At 36.8% G+C, this 19,484-nt stretch overlaps 3 protein-coding genes across 4 annotated transcripts; 2 read left to right on the top strand and 1 right to left on the bottom strand.

The window, feature by feature from the left end:
* The first annotated feature begins 826 nt into the window (after positions 1-826).
* LOC110930182 (N-terminal acetyltransferase A complex catalytic subunit NAA10) lies at positions 827-4,748 on the top strand. Of its 2 annotated transcripts, XM_022173420.2 has the most exons (3): positions 827-1,184; positions 3,936-4,192; positions 4,525-4,748. In XM_022173420.2, the coding sequence occupies exons 1-2, from the start codon at positions 885-887 to the stop codon at positions 4,185-4,187; spliced, it is 552 nt and encodes a 183-aa protein (XP_022029112.1). In that variant the 5' UTR covers positions 827-884; the 3' UTR covers positions 4,188-4,192; positions 4,525-4,748. The 2 variants fall into 2 exon arrangements, with proteins under 2 accessions (XP_022029112.1, XP_022029111.1); XM_022173419.2 differs by lacking the exon at positions 4,525-4,748 and having other exon boundaries at positions 3,936-4,387.
* Positions 4,749-7,746: 2,998 nt separating this feature from the next.
* LOC110928125 (receptor-like protein kinase ANXUR2) lies at positions 7,747-8,872 on the bottom strand. Its single transcript, XM_022171313.2, has one exon. It carries the CDS (start codon positions 8,870-8,872, stop codon positions 7,844-7,846), a length of 1,029 nt encoding a protein of 342 aa, XP_022027005.1. The 3' UTR covers positions 7,747-7,843.
* Positions 8,873-11,265: 2,393 nt separating this feature from the next.
* Positions 11,266-11,766, top strand: LOC110932295 (probable receptor-like protein kinase At5g38990). The gene has a single exon (XM_022175640.1). It carries the CDS (start codon positions 11,266-11,268, stop codon positions 11,764-11,766), a length of 501 nt encoding a protein of 166 aa, XP_022031332.1.
* The last annotated feature ends 7,718 nt before the right edge of the window (positions 11,767-19,484 follow it).

Genomic DNA, 19,484 nt, shown 5'->3' on the forward strand with positions numbered 1-19,484 from the left:
AGGAATACGCGAGATGCGGTGCTAGCCGCATCGTCGTCTTGCCTGCATCCCTTGTCGTGACGAAAATGTCCGTATGGTGCGGTGTCAGCCGTACCACTACGTTCATCTTCTTCTATGCCTAAGGTAAGGCTTTCCTGTATTGATAGAAGTGTTCACTGGACGCGGTGCGATGCCGCGTTGCTGTGAATACTTCCGTTTTCGTACACCAGATGTGATGCTATGTCGCATCACTCTACCGTTCTCCTGTTCCATGTAAGTCCTCCTTTGTTACTAGATAGATTGGATTCAACCCTTGTGTCGATGCGTACCCGCATGGGCACAAGTGGGTTGTTAGCTAGTGGGGGTTTTGATAAGGGTAATGGTCACTCGCGGTCGATGCTGACGCGAGATCTGGGACCATACCCCTTCAGCCATTGTTTTTGTTTTTTTTTTTTCTGTCAACTTACGATTTTGCTCCAGTGTAAAATTAAAGTTATGCGATCGTTTTAGTCTTTTGTAACAAAGCTATGGTAGTGTTTTGTTTTAAATGTTGACTCGGTGTAATTTTTATTCGTGTCAGGCTGCCTAACACACGCTAATTTGTCATGAAAAATTACAATTTTTCCCCAAGTTTAATAGTCTTTTCATCGTTTTAGTTTTTTTTTAGCAAAAATATGGTAGTGTATTGTTTTAGTTGGTTAACTCGATGTAATTTTTTTAAATCGTGTTATAAACAGTATGTATAAATAACCGAAACATAGACGTATAAGAGAGAAATATTCGGCTTAGTGCCGGGAAAAGCTAGCTCTAAACAAAACAACTATTTAAACTATTTAAACAGTATCGTTTCTTCCCATATATCTTCCAAACCCTAGCCCCTCTCTTCCAAACAAACCTCAACAACAATGGTGTGTATACGCAAAGCAACAATGGATGACCTGCTTGCGATGCAAGCCTGCAACCTCTTCTGCCTCCCTGAAAACTACCAGATGAAATACTACTTCTACCACATCCTCTCCTGGCCGCAGCTCCTCTACGTTGCGGAGGATTACGGTGGCAAGATCGTCGGTTATGTCCTCGCTAAGATGGAAGAAGAAACCACCGAGTGTCACGGCCACATCACCTCCCTCGCCGTTCTCCGTACTCACCGGAAGTTAGGGCTTGCTACCAAACTCATGGTCGCTGCACAGAACGCCATGGAACAGGTCTCTATTACTATTCGATCTGTGTTCATTGTTGATAATCGTGATCTCGTTTTTGTTTAATTTTTATTGTGTTTAGGGCTGTAAGTGTAGTTAATATCCCAATATATTAGTGATATATCGGTTATCTGTCCCCTGCCGAGATATCGGTGCAAAATATCTGTCGGAAAGTATCAATATTGACCATTATTGGACGATATATCACCGTTTTTTTCTAATATCAGGACCTTACTTTTTAGTTCTACCATTCATCTTTCTTCTTATCGCTCTTCTTATTGCTGCTATTAGTGTTTTAACACCGTGTTCCAGAGTTTACTAATGGAAGGAAAGGAAAAGAAACAAAAGGAAAGCAAAAATATTTTGTGTTCCAGAGTTTCATTTAAGGAAGGAAAAGAAAGGAAAATAAAAAATGTCATGTTCCCGAGTTTCATTTAAGGAAGGAAAAGAAAGGAAATGACAAGAAAACTAGGCTAAATTCTTTAGTTTTTCTTTCCTTCCGATTTGGGAGGAAATGGTGAGAAAGACATTTTTTTTTCCTTTCTCGTCCTTCCCTTTCTCACTTTTACTTTCTTTTCTTATCACTCGTTAAGTTAACTCGGGAACAGAGCGTAAGTCTTAATTATTAGTTGTTACTTGTTACTGTTAAATGTTAGTGTTTTAAGTCATAGTCAGTTTCTACTTGCTACGATTGTTATTGTTTTGCAAGTTGCAAAAGATTAATTTGTTAATGGTATGAAAGTATACTGAACTGCTAGTGTTAAATTGCTATATATATAAGTTCAGCATGATATTAAAATTACCGATATCCCACCGTGATAAACGATATCTCAAATATCGGTCTTTGACTGATATTTGATATTTTACCACATTAACTACTTAGGCTGTAACCTAATCGAATGAAGCCTTGTTCATGTTACTTCGTTTAGCGTTGAATTTGTTCACGGTTCATCCATGGTTTTAAAAAACGCTTGAGGCGTGCGCCTCAAGGCGCGCCTCGAGGCGAAACGGCCAAAAAACGAGTCTGAGGCGCGCCTCATGGGGTTTTTACTGCATATGCGCCTCAGAGGGGCTGAGGCGCTAAGAAAGGATGTGCCTCAGGTGCGCCTCATGGGATTTTCATAGTTGTTTTTTATGTTTTTGACTTTTTGTGTCAATTTCAAGCATTTCATGTCTTTTTATGTATGATTTTGATGATTTTGATGAATCTGATGATGAAATTAGTTGGTATTATAATTTTTATAATATATATACTTTTTATATTTATTTATTAATACCGCCTTGGCCTTACGCCTCGTTTCGCCTCGAGGCTTACGCCTCGTGAAGCGAAGGGAAAACGCCTCGAAACTCGTTTCCGTTCTTTTAAACCTTGGGTTCATCATAGCCGTCCCCGAGTACTCTCAAAAAAATTTAGGCCTTGGGCGACAAAAATAAATTGGGCCCAAAATTGTGGTTAAGCGGAAATGAAGTAAAAAAATAAAACCTTGGTGGTGGAGCCAAGACCTGAACTTGAGACCTTTACATTATCTTGAGATGGTTTTTCTGCTCTACCACCAACACTTTTTTTGCATAACGAATGGATGCATATATTAAATATGTAATTTATTATATATATCAAAGCTTATAAAAACCTTTTGGGCCCTTTTAAAATTTGGGCCTCGAGCGACGGCACGGGTTTGCCGGCCCAAGAGCCGGCCCTGGGTTCATGAATACGTAACTGAACGAAAATAGTTGTTTATATTCGTTCGTTAAGGAATTGAACTTGTTTGTGTTCGTTTGGTAATTTAAACAACGCAAACGAGTGCATTTGGACACAAGTGAACACATATGGACATATGTTGTTTTAAAAAATTAAAAAAAACTACATTTTTAATACCAAAGATTAGACAGTCACTTTAAGTAAATATAAAATTAAGTGCTTGGCATAATAATCAATTAATCATAAACATAATTTATCCCAAAACAAATCTACAGGTTTCAACTTTCAAAGTACTAAATTTTTAACCAAGATACAAACTTTAAATGAATTGGGTTTCTAGTTTAAATGTTCGTGTAATAAACTAAACATTAAAAATTAAAGAGTAAATTACGTTTTTGGCCCCTGTGGTTGCCCAAAATAAGAATTTTTAACATATCTGCCCCATGGTCTCTATAACTAACCGTTTTGGCCCCTAAGTCTAGAGATCATGGGGGCCAAAATGGTTAGTTATAGAGACCATGGGGGCAGACATGTTAAAAATTCTTATTTTGGGCTAATATAGTAAAAGTGATATAACCACAGGGGCCAAAACGTAATTTACTCAAAATTAAAAGTAGAAATAATTTTTTTTGAATGAACATAAACAATCGGCCATTAGTGAACGTAAATTAATGAATATTTTATCGAACGCTCGCGGACGCAATTGAACTAAGTCATGAACAGGACCTTTGTTTGTGTTGGTTCATTTAGTTAATCAAACATAATTGCTTGTTCATGTTCATTCATTTAATAAAACAAACGTAAACGAACTTCTCGCTGAATGGTTCACAAATGGTTTGCCGAATGTTTGGTTCGTTTATAGCCCTGATTATCTTTGATGCATCGTGTTCTGATTTTCAGACTAGGAAGAAATTCTGATTTTTTTCCAGAATTTGAGTAAATGTAGTTGTATATTATCATTTGTGTTTGATCATATCAGCTGCATACTACTGTTTTGATTATGTACAGAAGGTGGTGTTTGTTTATACATTTTGATCACTTTTTGTTATGAAAATCAGGTGTTTGGGGCAGAATATGTTTCGCTTCACGTGAGGAAGAGTAACAGGGCTGCATTTAACTTGTACACCGAGACGCTAGGTTATAAGATCCATGACATGGAGGCTAAGTATTATGCAGACGGAGAAGATGCATATGATATGCGGAAAGAATTGAAGGGAAAGCCACAGCACCAGCACCAGCACCAGCACCAACACCACCATCATCACCACCATGGTGGTGGTTGCTGCTCTGGTGAGGCGAAAGCTGAATGATTGAGGTAAAGTTCAAGTCATAGCAGAAATGTTATCTTTCCGTCAACAGTTTTTACACATTTAACTGTATTGTATGATTTATATGTGAGTCCAATTTGGTTGCTTGACACTGCTTGTTAGCTGTTTGACTTTGATTTTTTGAAGCTATATAACTTTGACTTGTATCGACTATCGTATGCAATTACTTCTTTCGTCGCTCATTTTATTTCCATGCTACTGCTAGCCTCATTTGGTATACTTGTTTGGAAAGACGGCGTTTGACTTCATCAAACTTGTTAGCAATTTGACTTTGATTTTGGAAGCTACTCAACTGAACTTAATAAAACACTTGTTCCAGGATATTGATGTGTTTCATTTGGCGCAAGTAACCTCAAGCCGAATGAAGGAATAACTCAAATCTAAGACGAAAAGAGATGGTTCAAGTGCTTCGCCATTGATGGATCTCTTCTTACGAATGTTTACTAGTGAATGGTTAAACATCACAAGTGAGAGTTTAGATTTTCGCTTGCCTTGCTTATAAACGTGCATCCATTAAAAGTGAACACATATCTTCTTTTCATATATATTTGCTTAAAAAATGTCAAGAGTGTTATTGTTATTAAATAACTTTCTAAAAATATACAACAATTATAATAATGTTTTCTTAAATAAGTAAAAATCGTTAAAAAAAAATAAATGTTTTATAATAATAAAAAACAGTTTGAAAAAATGTTTTCAAGTAATTAAAAACCTTTTAAAAAAAGATAATAAAAGATGTCAAAATGACAACCGAAAACAGTTATAGCTATTTTTACAAATATACAAGAAAAATGTGTTAGCAAACACCTGTCAAAAATTATTTCAAATGGTTATAGCTATTTACAAATATATAAGAAAGATATGTTAGCAAATACATACATTTATTTAGAACTGAATTTTAAGGAGAACACACCTTTTTTTATATTTATTTAGAACTGAATTTTAAGGAGAACACACCTTTTTTATAACACTAATTAAACTCCAATCAATTATGTATCAGATTAATTATATAAACTAGAATTACCACCCGCCACAATGCGGCGATGATTCTTTAGTTATATATCGTATTAGATGAAATGCAAATGTTTCTTACATGACCACGAGCCTGTGTGTAAAACATAGAAAAAAATAACTAAGTCGATTTCTGACCCGTGCGTTGCGACAGACCTATCAAACGGGAAAAATAAACGCGCTGCGATGGGCTTGTCAAACGGGAAAAGTAGATGAAAAACATTGAACCCCACACACACATTTCGACGTGTTAACTCAGAAAATTTAGAACGAAACATTAAACAGAAAATTTACGAAAGATGAAAATTCTAAGGGATCAAAATTGAAAGTAAAAAAATGTTTGGGTTAAATTGTAAAAGATGAAAAACTTTGTGTTAAAAACAAAAAAATCAAAGGGGTTAATTGCAAAAGATGGAAACTTCAGAATTAAAAGTGAAATATCAAATTAATCAAAGGGTTAAGGGTTAAATTACTTAAGATTGAATCTTTAAACCTAATTTGCAAAATATGAAAACTTTAGAGTTAGAAATGAAAATTTCAAAATTATTTTTGAAAAACTCTCAAAACATCATGTACAACACATATATGCATAAGTAACTTGCTAATTTATAGTATTTAAATTAAATTAAACTCTTACAAAGACAATACTCACGACGGATAATGTTTTTCTTTGAAACAATCTTGGTTACAAGTTGTTTTGCACAGTAAAAGTAAACAACGGTGAAATAACTAAATGGGTAGATTATACTTTTATTACGGTACTGATTGGATTGATATGAATAAAGATGACACATTTTGATTGACATATAAATCAGAGTTAATTACATAGTTAGTTCCTGTGGTTTGTACAAAGTAACAAACTTAGGTATTAATAGTTTAAAATCACATTCTAGAGTATTAACTTTTCATTTTGTAACGTTTGGAGATATTAACGTTATTTGTAGGTTTAAAATCACATTCTATTAGTACCTAAGTATGTTATTTTGTGCAAATCACAAGGACTAACTATGTTAATACCCTAAAAGTTAATACCTCCAACCGTTACAAAATGAAAAGTTAATACTCTAGAAGGTGATTTTAAACTATTAGTACCTAAGTATGTTATTTTATGCAAACCATATGGACTAACTATGTAATTAACTCTATAAAACACAATAATACATAGAGATTGGTTATTGTACAAAGAGTAATTTAGAAAAGAGCATTTTAGAAAGATTCAACATTTATGAATCATAAACTTACTTTCTCACGATTTTTAAACGACTATAACTTTTTTCATACGATAATATTTAAAAAAAATATACCGAATTAACAAGCAATTCATTCTCTTTAATTTGAGTAGGCTATTGCTATATTTTTCTTAATTTTTATTTTTTACATAATACGTGATTACACATTCAATATAAATCATTACATGATTAAACATTCAATATGATTCGTTATACGATGTTTACATTTATATTTATTACGTTATTACACATTCAATAATGAGAACTTAATTGTTCATGCTTTATTATGTGATTAAATCTGTAATTGTTTATGCTTTATTATGTGATTAAGTCTTTAATTGTTTATGCTTTATTACATGATTAGTCTATATATTACATGTTTTGTGTTATTATTACAATTATGGTTAGTACGTAATTACTTAATCACTTAGTGAGTTTTCATATAAATACTATGATAAAATCACGTAACGGTATTCAAAGTCACATAATCACGTAGTACTAATACATAGTCAACTATTGTTACGTAATTACCTACTAATACATAATCACATACTTGAACATAATCACATAACGTTACAACTTGTAATATTTTTTTTAAAAAAAATTAATAAAACTATAGCAATAACCTACTCAAATCAAAGAGAATGAAATACTCATTAATACGGTGTATTTTTTTTTTAAATATTATGGTATGAAAAAAGTAGGTTTAGGAGTCACCAATATTGGATTTTTTTGTTTTGCTCTTCCCTGTTGGGACCACTCAATCGCAACCATTAAATTTGCTTGGTCAAACGCCAAAACTTTCTCCTAGCTGACTAGGAATTATGCCTCTTGTACATGTGTACACATATATTGTTAAATATACAGTTTCGTCTCCACCTTTCCATGCAACATTGTGCGTAGGATTTCGTTGTGAATCGTGCGATGAAACAAGATTGTAAAGGAGTCTGACTTGGTCGCTGATATTAGATGTGGTAGAGAGGTTACATATATAGCAAAGACTTTTCAGTTTTCAACTTGATACATATGTGAAGAATAGAATGAAGTGTTCTAATCTCTTACATATAAGTGTGTCGTGAACCCTAGAACCGTAACTAACCACAATTTCAAAGCACACACTAGGCAGTCTTTCATGAACTGATGCGGCCCTTGAATCGACACGCCAAACCTATTTGACTCTTGAATTGAACTTGTAAATTGCGAAGGGCAGCATCAAAACACGACATTCTCCACCTTTTCTATCGACTATGAACGTAAAAAAAGGATGCTTGAAACATATAAATTCATTCTATGTTTCATTTTATACTTTCATGTTGTATTACAGACATACATACAGATCGTGAAAGAACAAGAACACTTATAACTTCACGTTGTTGATCAAACAAACCGCACCAGGTTTTATATTGAGAACGAACCAAGCAAACAAAATGGTCGCAATTTGTTTACACTAGAATCTTTTCTTTCTTGAGATGACAATGCTGATTGAAGATGGCCTAAAACCTCGCTCATTGTAGGGCGCTTGTTTGGACACCTAAGCAAACATCGACTTGCAATACTAGAAAACTCCTTTAAAGAAGTCTTTGAAATGTGATCCCTCAAACTAACATCAACAATCTGAGTTACTTTCCCTTGTTTGATATGGTTTTGAACCCATTTTACTAAACCATCATCCAGACTGCTGTCTAAAGCAGGCCTACGACACAACACCTCAATCAATACGACCCCAAAATAATAGACATCAGATTTTCTTGTCAATCTGCCTGTGTCGAAATAATTTGGATCCATATACCCAAACGTGCCCTTAACTTCTGTATTGACATGTGTAAGTGTCATGTTTATCGGGCATACTTTCGCCAACCCGAAGTCTGAAATCTTGGCTGCATAATTTCTATCCAACAAAATGTTGGAGCTTTTCACATCACGGTGTATGACTCCATGTACCGTGCCAGTACCAGTGTGAAGGTAGTCTAGTCCACGTGAAGCTCCTATGCATATCTTAAGTCGTTGAGACCAAGTCAAAGGGGTACCTTTCTTATGAAGATGATCATAAAGGGTTCCTTTCTTCATGTATTCATAGACGAGGGCCATCTCTTTCCCTTCATTGCAATAACCTATTAAAGACACTAGGTTACAATGGCGCAGCCTTGAAAGCATCATGACTTCAGCCCGAAACTCAGATGCTCCTTGTTCGCACATGGAATGCAACCGCTTGATAGCACATGTATTATAACGAGTTGGCCCATCAACGATCACTCCTTGATATACCTTCCCAAATCCCCCTTGGCCAACACACCATTTCTCGTCAAAGTTACATGTTGCTGTTTTAAGCTCGGAAAATGTAAAACAGCGGCACTGTTGCTCGGGTACCACAAGGGGTAAACCGGGGTGTTGCGAATTCTCATCATTGCTGGTTGTAGTTAACATCATTTGAAAATGGTATGGTAATACTAATAAGCCCTTGTATAGCTAGTAGCTTTGTCCTGAAATATATATATATATATATACCAAATGACTCATAACATGAAAATTTTAAATTGAACTAGTGAATATAATCCAGACACAACACGATTAGCCACGAACACAACTATATTAACCCCACTTTTTTTTTTTTTTCTATTTTGCATGTTATTACTCTAAAGTTATAATTAAAAAAAATAGAAATGTGCATAATGTAATTAGATTTAAACTATTATATTAAGTTTAATCTCTTTTATTTTTAAAACTCGCCACAAAATACTTAATCAGATTAAATTATTTGGTTTAGATGATAACATACAAGTACTTTTAAAAAGAATTCTAAAGGTAAATTGGTCAACCTTATCTGGTCAATCCAAATATGACCCCTTTAGCTAAAAGTGTTCACGGTTTTAACATGAAACTGACCCTCAAATACACCAATTTTGTGCTAAGTTCATATTGTATTCTAGTGTCATATCATAAGTTCACACTCTACACCCCTTCGTAAACATTTGTCATAAGCGAGAAACGAAAAGATTTTTAAACCGCGGATATCATAAAGAAAACTCTTTTCTTTTTATCAGTAGTAGAGCTAATTTCTGTAATCTCGAATGGGATAAGTGGTGCGACTTCAATGTAAGAAATGTTATTGTGTAACTCGGGTTCCAATTTCTAGCCGGCCTGATTTTTCTATATTTTTTATAGAAGTTTCACCGTTTAAAAAAAAAAACATGTTTTAAGGTATCATGGAAAGGAAAAACTTACTAAATGAAGGATGAGGAACACACCAGGGAGATCGAAAAAAGCAATAATGACATCAAGCCAGATTTTTCGTTGGTTCTTATATTTTTATTTTTCCTTGTTGTTTCCTTTCCTTTTTGTCGGTTCCGCTTTACAACAAAATTGCATATTCTAAGAATTGAAATTGGCGATGAAAACAACAAAACTTAAAGATTCACGGATGTGGGTTAGAAAAGATTAATCCGAACACGACCCATATTTTTATGTATAATATTTTAAATAGTAACTGGTTTATATTGTGGGTCGTTGTCATAGGTGGAGGTTAGTTGTGGCACGGGGGTGCCTAGCCCTTATCCATTTTTCGCTCGTAGCATTAATTTTATTAAAAATTTTCAATTTTTTTTTTGTGTAAAATATTTGACTTTTAAGAATACAGCCCTTACCGATTTGAATTTGAGAGTCCGGTCTTTACTGAGTTTTTCGTTATTGTTTTATCGGGCCATTGGGTGTTGTACTTTTGTTTGATTTATTGCAAGTTTTTGGGCTTTATATAACCCTAAGCCCTCACCACCACGTTTTGTTTTGTTCTGGTGCTTTTTATGATTAAAAAATCAAACCAAATATGGAAAAAAAAAACGAATTCAAACCAAATACTTAGAAACCTAAGCGGAGCAAAATACTTACAAAATCAAACCATATCATAGAACACCAAATAAAAAATCTGACCGGAGACGGTGATCTATTGATGCCTCACCAGCACAATAGCGAGCTTTCACGAGCTTGACTTGTTGATTGTTGTGCCATTTGACCGTTGAAGCAACAGTAAAATTAAAATAAAGAATACTTCAAAAATCAAATAATCTATCTTCTATACACACACACTCAACCTTTATTTATACTCTCAGCCTTTTTATTTAAATGGCAAGTCATTGGACCTAGGCACGTCGTCCACAAATCGGTACGTATTTCGATCATTATTCTCATTAAGTTATTTAATAATTGTGCTAATTTGAACTCCTATAGTCTCTATATATAACTCTGTAACGTTGTACTCACCAAATCAACTCAAGTATTGCTTAATTTGTTGATTTTATATAGATCAAGAACACCATCATGAAGTTTGGATTCAGTTTTGTGAACACCTGATAAAAACTTAAAACCTGTAGAGCATCCTTTTCGCATTGTTTTGTTTAAATTTTCATGATTAAATGGAAAGATTATTTGAATTTTTTTTATGACACTATTTTTTATAATATTTGTCCTGTTTGAGTCATCAGAAGATGATCGAAATACCTGTTCACATGTATAAGAAAGTAGGGGTCTCAATTCTTGACACAACCCAAAACCCGATCAAAAAAAAAAAAAAAAAACAAAGAAACAGGTTTGGGTCGACTAAAATAACCCGCTTAAAACCAAGGTCGGGTTCAGATTGACCCATATTAAATATATGTCAGGTTGACCCGTATAAAAATGGATCGACCCGTTAACCAGTTTAAGTATTTAGAAAAAAAAATGTTAATCGTAATGATATTAGTTTTGGCACACCATATTAGTACTCGTCATTAAACACGTTATCAACAACCCACTTATAAATCAACAAGTATGGCCATGGGGGATTCGGTATGGTGTACAAAGGAATGATTTCTAATGGACCAACTAAAAGCATCTACGCTATCAAGCGGTTGAATTTCATGTCCAATCAAGGAGCACCCGAATTTTGGGTCGAAGTCAAGTTGCTTTCAAGACTGCGCCATTGTAATCTAGTGCATTTGATTGGTTATTGCAATGGCGGGAAAGAGATGGCCCTTGTGTATGAATACATGCATAATGGGTCCCTTTTTGATCATCTGCACAAGAAAGGTACAATTCTGACTTGGCCACAACGGCTAAAGATATGCATTGGAGCGGCGCACGGTTTGGACTACCTTCATACTGGCACTGGCACACAACACAAAGTCATACACCGTGATATGAAAAGCTCCAATATTTTGTTGGACCAAAATTATGCCGCAAATATTGCAGACTTGGGATTTGCTAAAGTGGGACCAACAAATCAGACCCATACACATGTTAGCACCACAGTCAAAGGCACCTTTGGGTATATGGATCCGAATTATTTCTAAACAGGCGGGCTAACAAGAAAATCCGATGTTTATGCCTTTGGGGTCGTATTCTTGAGGTGTTGTGTGGCAGGCCCGCTTTGGACGAGCGTCTCGATGAAGGTTTAGCAATATGGGCCCAAGACCGTATCAAATGAGGAAAACTCAACCAAATAGCTGATTCTAATGTGAGAGACCATATTTCAAAGAGTTCTTTGAAGGAGTTCTCTCGCATTGCGGTTCGTTGCTTGCTTAGTCATCCAAATCAACGCCCAACAATGAGTGAGGTTGTAGGGAGTCTTGGCCTGCCAGTGTCATTTCAAGAAAGAAACCATTCTTCTACACAAGTAAGGATCACTATAAAGAATGTGGTCATGGGTTCGTGTCCCACGGATGGTGCCAATGTAGAAGCATGAACCTACACGGGTCTGTACTTCAGCGGTGATGAATACGAACACAGCCACGCCTCGTCTTCTCCGTCTCATCTCAGACCTGCAAAATCACGAAACACCTTTGAAGGGGTCAGAGACGGGGATGCTGTTCCTGGCTGAAAATTACTTGTGTGTGGCGACGCTATCAATGGTGCAGTTTCTTGCATGTTCAAATGGGTTCAACATTTTAGAGATAGATCATATCAATACATAGAAGGTACAACCGACCCAAAATATACTGTTTCGTTTGATGACATGGGTACCTTCATTGACATAGAAGTTGTAGCGTGTACGTGAGAAAAAGAATGAAACAGGTCCAGACCAAAGCAAAGAACCAGGAAGCACTGCAGATCCATATTTTAGTAATATCTCCAGCGCTGCAAAAGATTTAATGAAATCAGACATTTTCTTATATTTATAATCATTATTAGTCTTTGCATTCACTACTAGAAAACTGGGTATTTGGGAATGCATTTACAGTCACAAAACAGTCGCAATTGCCTTGTTGCGACTGTTTTGTGACCAAATATACGGTCGGAAAAATACACATCGCAATTGCCCTGTTGCGAGCAACTTGCAACCGCTGCTACATGTTTGCGATCAGATTTTGCAACTGAAAGAGCGGTCGCAAATTGTGTGACTGCTTTCTTTGGTTTTGTGAGACGGTCTAGTTGGGATCGCTTACCTTTTACAAACTTGCAACGGTTTACCGACCTCTTGCTTTTTACAAACTTCTGACCGTTTTGCGGTCACAATTTTTTTTTTTTTTTTTTAGCCATTTTCTATTTGAAACCTGCTAATAATGTTTATATTTTTAGAATCTATGCATTATCGAACTTTCAAATTATATAAAACATCACTTAAAATCTACAAATCAAAACATCATAGACCCAAGTAATCCTAACATAATACATATGCAAAATAAGGTTTTAATAGCCTAACTCAAGGATTAGACGTTTTAAGACCTAGTTATACCATCTTGAGTTTTTGTAGCTCTTTACTAGCAACTTTTCCCCTCCATATCCCATTGAATAGAAACCGCACCCTTCCTTGCCTTGATAAAGTGCAAGCTGGCCAAATCTTGCTGCAATGGCTCTGCAGTCAATAATTAAAATGAATCAATTATACATATAAACTGGAATTTGAGCAACAGGTAAAATAAATGCCACCCTCAGCTTACAATTATCTTGATCTAAGATGTTTGCAGAATACAAACTTTAACAAAAAGTACAGCCGGATTTATATTTTTAAAGAATATTGGATTTTAGTAATATCAACTATTCATCGTTGGCCGTCAACAGTCCCAACTTTAAAAATAACCACTGTAAGTTCCATCTATTAACATATTGGCCTCCAATGGACCCTGACTAACAGATTCCTAACGCCGCTAGTCTCCGGTCGCCGGAAAAACGTTTTTGGCCAGGAAAAGGTTCCTAAAGGTCCTATCTAAGGTTACAAAGAGGTTTGGTACGAAAATGTTCAGTTTTTCCAGCCAAAAAGTGATTTTTTTTCCGGACAAAAAGAAGTTTTCCGGCGATCTCAATAATTGGGGCTTTTACTAGAAAAAGGTTCTAAAGGTCTGTAGTAAGGTTACAAAGAGGTTTGGGACGAAATGTTGAGTTTTCCAGCCAAAATGGAGTTTTCCGGCCAAAAACGTTTTTCTGGCGACCGGAGACTAACAACGTTAGGGTCCTGTTAGTCAGGGTCCATTGGAGGCCAATATGTTAATAGTTGGGACTGTCAGTGGTTATTTTTGAAGTTGGAACTGTTGGCGGTCAAATAGTTGTAATTATTAAAATCCAATATTCCAGAAATAATTGACATGTGCGATCAAAATGGGCTTATCATAGTTAACACCAATATCATTTAGTATCCCCTGTATCATTTAAAATATGCAAGCAGGGCTTGTTAGTAATGTTGTGATTTTATGAATAGATATTTTTGTATCACTTAATAATTTAAATATCTATATTAATATAGATTATAATAACAAAAAAAAAAAAAAAACTAGAGAATAATAACATCTGGCACATAGTTAACACAAATATCATTATCTTTTTATTTAAACTATGGTGCAAATTTTGGTACACCTATTGCACATACGATCATACACAATTCATAGGTTGGCGCACAATACTTTTTTTGTATGCAACAATAGCAAATCCCGGCTGGGCAAATGCTAGGTATACAAGTACCAATATTACTTCTTTCACGATCAGGATTATTCGTGGATGCCCGTTGACTTACTTCATGAAAATAGGGATTTGCTGACACAAAATAGGGATTCGATGACACGAGATCCGTTTTTGTGTTGAGTTTGTTGTCATTGTTGTTTCCATCAATACCACTAGGATTATCCGTAGATGCCCGTCGACTTACTTCATGAAAATAGGGATTTGCTGATACAACATAAGGATTTGGTGACACAAGATCCATTTTTGTGTTGGGTTCATTGTCGTCGTCGTTTCCATGAATACCTACATAAGAAAATTAAGCATAGTAAATTAATGAAATATACAAGTAATAACGGATTTATGTATAAAATGGTATGTATTTTTACATAGAATAGACTACAACCTATAAAAAGTTAATGTGAATTAACAAATACTTAAAATACATATCAAAGATTTAAATGATCGTGCAACTCACACAAAGCAAAAGGGCTCAAAACAATAACCAAGAGTAGAGTTTTGTTGTTCATGAACATTTTAACTTGCTTGAGAGATCAAAATGATTTAAGAGTCATGATTACGAAGAACTTAGACTACCCACTATGGCAACCATTTCTTTGGGTTGGTTGCCATGTGGATTTAAAAAAAATGAAAAAACAATTCTTTATTAGAAAAAGTTCACAACCTGGTTGCCATGGCAACCTAGGTTGCAACCCAACATCATACACATGTCCAAATTTAATTGGTCCACTATTTTTATATTTCTTTTTTAGTTTTTTTCTTAACTAATAATTCCCTCAATAAATCATATTTATTTAATAATATATTAGTTTAGGTTGGGTTGGGTTGTGAATGTGGGTGAAAATTTAAATTGGGTTGGGTTGTGTAGGTGGAAGAGAGAGAAATTAGTTTTTTAATAAAAAATTGGGTTGGGTTGGGTTGTGATAGTGGATAGTCTTATATATAACATAAATCATTGGATACATCTAATAAACAAATAATAAATAACTATACTAAAAATAAATTAATAATTAATGTACTTTTTAACTTTTATGAGTACTGCATTAAATATAATATGTAGTTACGTAACTGAAGATAGATATCACATTTCTGTAATACAATAACACTACCTTCATTTAATACAGGTATGTGCGAACACTATGGGTGTGGAGGGGCTTGAGGTGGGGCATTGCACGACATATGGTAGATGTAAGCTCTATCAGTCCACACCTAAAACAGTGGGGTGCGGTAGTGGCGTAGCCAGGCCAGCGTGAGTTGCCATGTGGTTTTTTTTTTCTTTTTAGTTAACAATTATATAAAATAACAAAACTTATATTAATTAAAAAAAATTACATAAAAGACGATCCTAAAAAATAAAAATAAAAACTACTCCTAAAAAATAAAAATAAAAAAACCTACTTATTAGACTGCGGGGTATGGGGCTTGGGTTGAGGCGTGGGTTGGGGGAAAACGCCCAAGCCACCACCCCGGGTGAGCTTGGGTTGGGGCGTGGCCCTTGGGGCTTAAGTTTGAAGCCGGGTGTGGGGCGGGCTAGCGGTCCGATGTGGCGACCTCCTATTCGCTTTGTTGGCCATGTCATAGTGGGGTTTTGAGTTTGAATTTTAAATTGTAACCGTTTGGCCAAGCCAAGCGGTCATCCCAACCCCCAACAGTCAACATCCCCTATAAATACAACTCCAACCCCAACCCAACCCAACCCCACCGCCTACCCCAACCCAAACCATTGCTGTCCAACCCCAACCCCACTTGATCCCACGAACCCGCTACCCCAACCCGAAGAAGATGGCCTCTTGGACCCATGAAGAAGAATTAGCTCTCGTCACAAGCGTCGTTGACGCAATAAAGGGGCGACAACCCGGTCAAACACGATATTGGCCGGAAGCCTTCGCAAGCTACCGACATAACGTCGGACACGACCGGCACAACTTAAATGCGTGCCAACATAAATGGCGCGAGCTACGACCGAAGCTTGATCGTTTCAAGGCCTACTACGAAGCCGTTCCGAGCGGTGAGTTAAGCCACGAGGACCGGGTGACGGTGGCGAACATTGAGTTTCGAGGCAAGGAGCGAAAGGCGTTCGACAAGCTCGCGCTTTTTGAAATTTACTTAACGCTCTAGATTTTTTTTATTTTGTAATCGTTTTTAGGTTTTTTGTAATTTTTAGGGTTTTTTTTATTTTGTAATCGTTTTTAGGTTTTTTTTTTATTTTGTAATCGTTTTCAGAATTTAATAAAATTTTAGGCTTTTTTTTAATGTTGTGTGTATCTTTTTAATTTTTTGTAATTTTTTTAATAAACTGCCAAGCCGGACACCTCATGCCCCAACCCAAGCCCCGCCATACCCCACGGACACGTCACTCAGCGGTGGGGGGGGGGTCGAACTACACGTGTCAACTCTGCCCCCAACCCAAGCCCCACCATACCCCACGGTCTTAAATCCTAAAAAAATTACAAAGTAAGGTAAATATTAAAGTGGAGAATCCACTTAAAATCCGTATTCTCATCGTGCCTGTACTTGATCTTCGCGACCTCGACTCGATCATCGTGGGTCAAGTCGCCCGCATGGACACGGTCGAAGCAAACTTTAAACCGATCCAACTTCGGTTTGAGCTCACACCATTTGTGTTGACACACGTTTAAGTTGTGACGCGTGTTCCCGACGTATTGTTGGTATTGTTGAAACGCTCGACCCCTATACGCGGTTTGACCGCGTTGTGTCAACAACCGATGTCACTAGTGCTATTTCCTCCTCTTCGGTCCAATGCACCATTTTTCGTTTTTTTTTCTTTTTCTTTTTTTTTTTTTGTGTGGGTTTAGTTGAAGATATGTAATTTGTGTTGGGTATTGGTTGAAGAAGAATGGGAAAATATGTAATTTGGGTTGGGTATTTAGAGGTAAAAAATGTATTTTTTTTTAAATTTGATTTACCATACCATAACCGCCACCTCCAACGGCTACCCCAAACGGCTACATCGACCCAGCCAATCAAAGCCAACCATGTCACACTGCCCCCGGCCCCACGCCTGTGAGGCAACGCAATAGCCAACGCTAGCCCGGTGTGGTCTAGCCAGCGTTGCTTGGCAACCGCCGCCCCACACCCCACGTTCTAAGAAGAATACACTTGTAAATTAAGGTACGGATGAACCACGGATAAATTTTGGTACAATTATATACTAATAAAATTAGAAGTCAATGAATAGTGCTACTTATTTACGATATTGCCATTTGATATATTAATTAAATAAATAGTTATTTCAACATATATTAATTAAAACAAATGTATTAATTAAAACAAACTAAATCAATAGTGATCTAGGAAATATAAGAATATGGGGTATGGGGCGGGGGTTGTGACGTGGGTTGGGTATAAACGCCTAAGTCATCACCTCGGGTGGGCTTGGGTTTCGGCGTGGCCCCTCAGGCGGGGGTTTCAGCCCGGGCGTTGGGCAAGGCTATCAAGATGACATGGCGTGATCTCATTGGCCAAGACAAGTAGCCGTTTGGGCTAGCCGTTTGCCAACGGCTATGTGTTTAAAAAAATCTAGAAAATATTAGAATATGTGGTATGGGGCGGGGGTTGTGTCGTGGGTTGGGTACAAACGCCCAAGTCACCACCCCGGGTGAGCTTGGGTTTCGGCGTGGCCCCTTGGGCGGGGGTTTCAGCCCGGGCGTCGGGCGGGGCTATCAAAATGACATGGTTGGATCTCATTGGCCAAGACAAGTAGCCGTTTGGGCTAGCCGTTTGCCAACAGCTATGTGTTTAAAAAAAAGATTTAGGAAATATTAGAATATGGGGTATGGGGTATGGGGCGGGGGTTGTGGCGTGGGTTGGGTACAAATGCCCAATTCACCACCCCGGGTGGGTTGGGTTTCGGCGTGGCCCCTTGGGCGGGGGTTTCAGCCCGGGCGTTGAGCGGGGCTATCAAGATGACATTGCGGGATCTCATTGGCCAAGACAAGTAGCCATTTAGGCTAGCTGTTGGCCAACGGCTATGTGTTTAAAAAAAAGATCTAGGAAATATTAGGATATGGGGTATGGGGCGGGGGTTGTGGCGTGGGTTGGGTACAAACGCCCAAGTCACCACCCCAGGTGGGCTTGGGTTTCGGCGTGGCCCCTTAGGCGGGGGGTTTCAGCCCGAGCGTTGGGCGGGGCTATCAAGATGACATGGCGGGATCTCATTGGCCAAGACAAGTAGCCGTTTGTGCTAGCCGTTTGCCAACGGCTATGTGTTTAAAAAAATCTAGGAAATATTAGAATATGGAGTATGGGGCTGGGGTTGTGTCGTGGGTTGGGTACAAACGCCCAAGTCACCACCCCGGGTGGGCTTGAGTTTCGGCGTGGCCCCTTGGGCGGGGGTTGTATTTGAGGGTAAAAATCGGTGAATACCGGTGCCGAACCGGTACCGAAAATACGTGACGTTTTAGTTTGAGTTACTTTTTGTTATTTGACATGTTTTGTCATTCTTATAGAACGATTTGGTTTAGCGCGCCGCAACGCGCGCGCATGATAAACAACTAGTTAGTCATGGATATTCAATTGCAAATAAAATACATAGATAAAGAGTCTACACTTTTTAAAGGTAGCGGCTAGGCTCAGATTCTATATCTAAACCTAGTCGGTTGAGTTAAAATATAGACTCTTTATTTGATACTAGAAGGGTGCTCGCGCAATGCTGTTTGAAACAGTTAAGTTGGTTCAGTTATTATTCTCAATTGAAGTCATTGGTTAGTCTATTTTATTAACCACTTGGTTTTCGGTTAATCGGTTTGATATATTCGGTTAGATTGATAGTTTTTATTTTGATTCATTTAATTTCAGTTTATAGCCAAAAATCAAACTTGAGCTAAAACTTTTTGCTTAGATATACATGAAATTGAGGTATAAATAAATGAAATGTATTTATAAATACATAAAGTGAAGGTATAAATATGAAATACATGAACTAAAGGTATAAAAGCAAGAAATATATGGAAATATGAATGATCCAGTTCGGTTCGCTTAAACGAGGTACACAAAGTAGATAACCGGTTTTGGTTAATTCGGGTTTCGGTTAATATGTTTTCAGTTAATTCAGTTTTTGGTTGAATTCGGTTTTGTTTCGTCTGTTTTCGGTTTGGTT

The sequence above is a fragment of the Helianthus annuus genome, chromosome 3 (genome assembly GCF_002127325.2).
Source record: "Helianthus annuus cultivar XRQ/B chromosome 3, HanXRQr2.0-SUNRISE, whole genome shotgun sequence".
In the NCBI taxonomy this organism is placed as follows: domain Eukaryota; kingdom Viridiplantae; phylum Streptophyta; class Magnoliopsida; order Asterales; family Asteraceae; genus Helianthus; species Helianthus annuus.

Bases quoted from the DNA above. Each gene is read 5' to 3' on its own strand.
- LOC110930182 (XM_022173420.2), top strand. From the start codon at position 885: ATGGTGTGTATACGCAAAGCAACAATGGATGACCTGCTTGCGATGCAA. The intron at 1,185-3,935 runs GTCTCTATTACT...TATGAAAATCAG, and splicing joins CACAGAACGCCATGGAACAG to GTGTTTGGGGCAGAATATGT.
- LOC110928125 (XM_022171313.2), bottom strand. From the start codon at position 8,872: ATGATGTTAACTACAACCAGCAATGATGAGAATTCGCAACACCCCGGT.
- LOC110932295 (XM_022175640.1), top strand. From the start codon at position 11,266: ATGGTGTACAAAGGAATGATTTCTAATGGACCAACTAAAAGCATCTAC.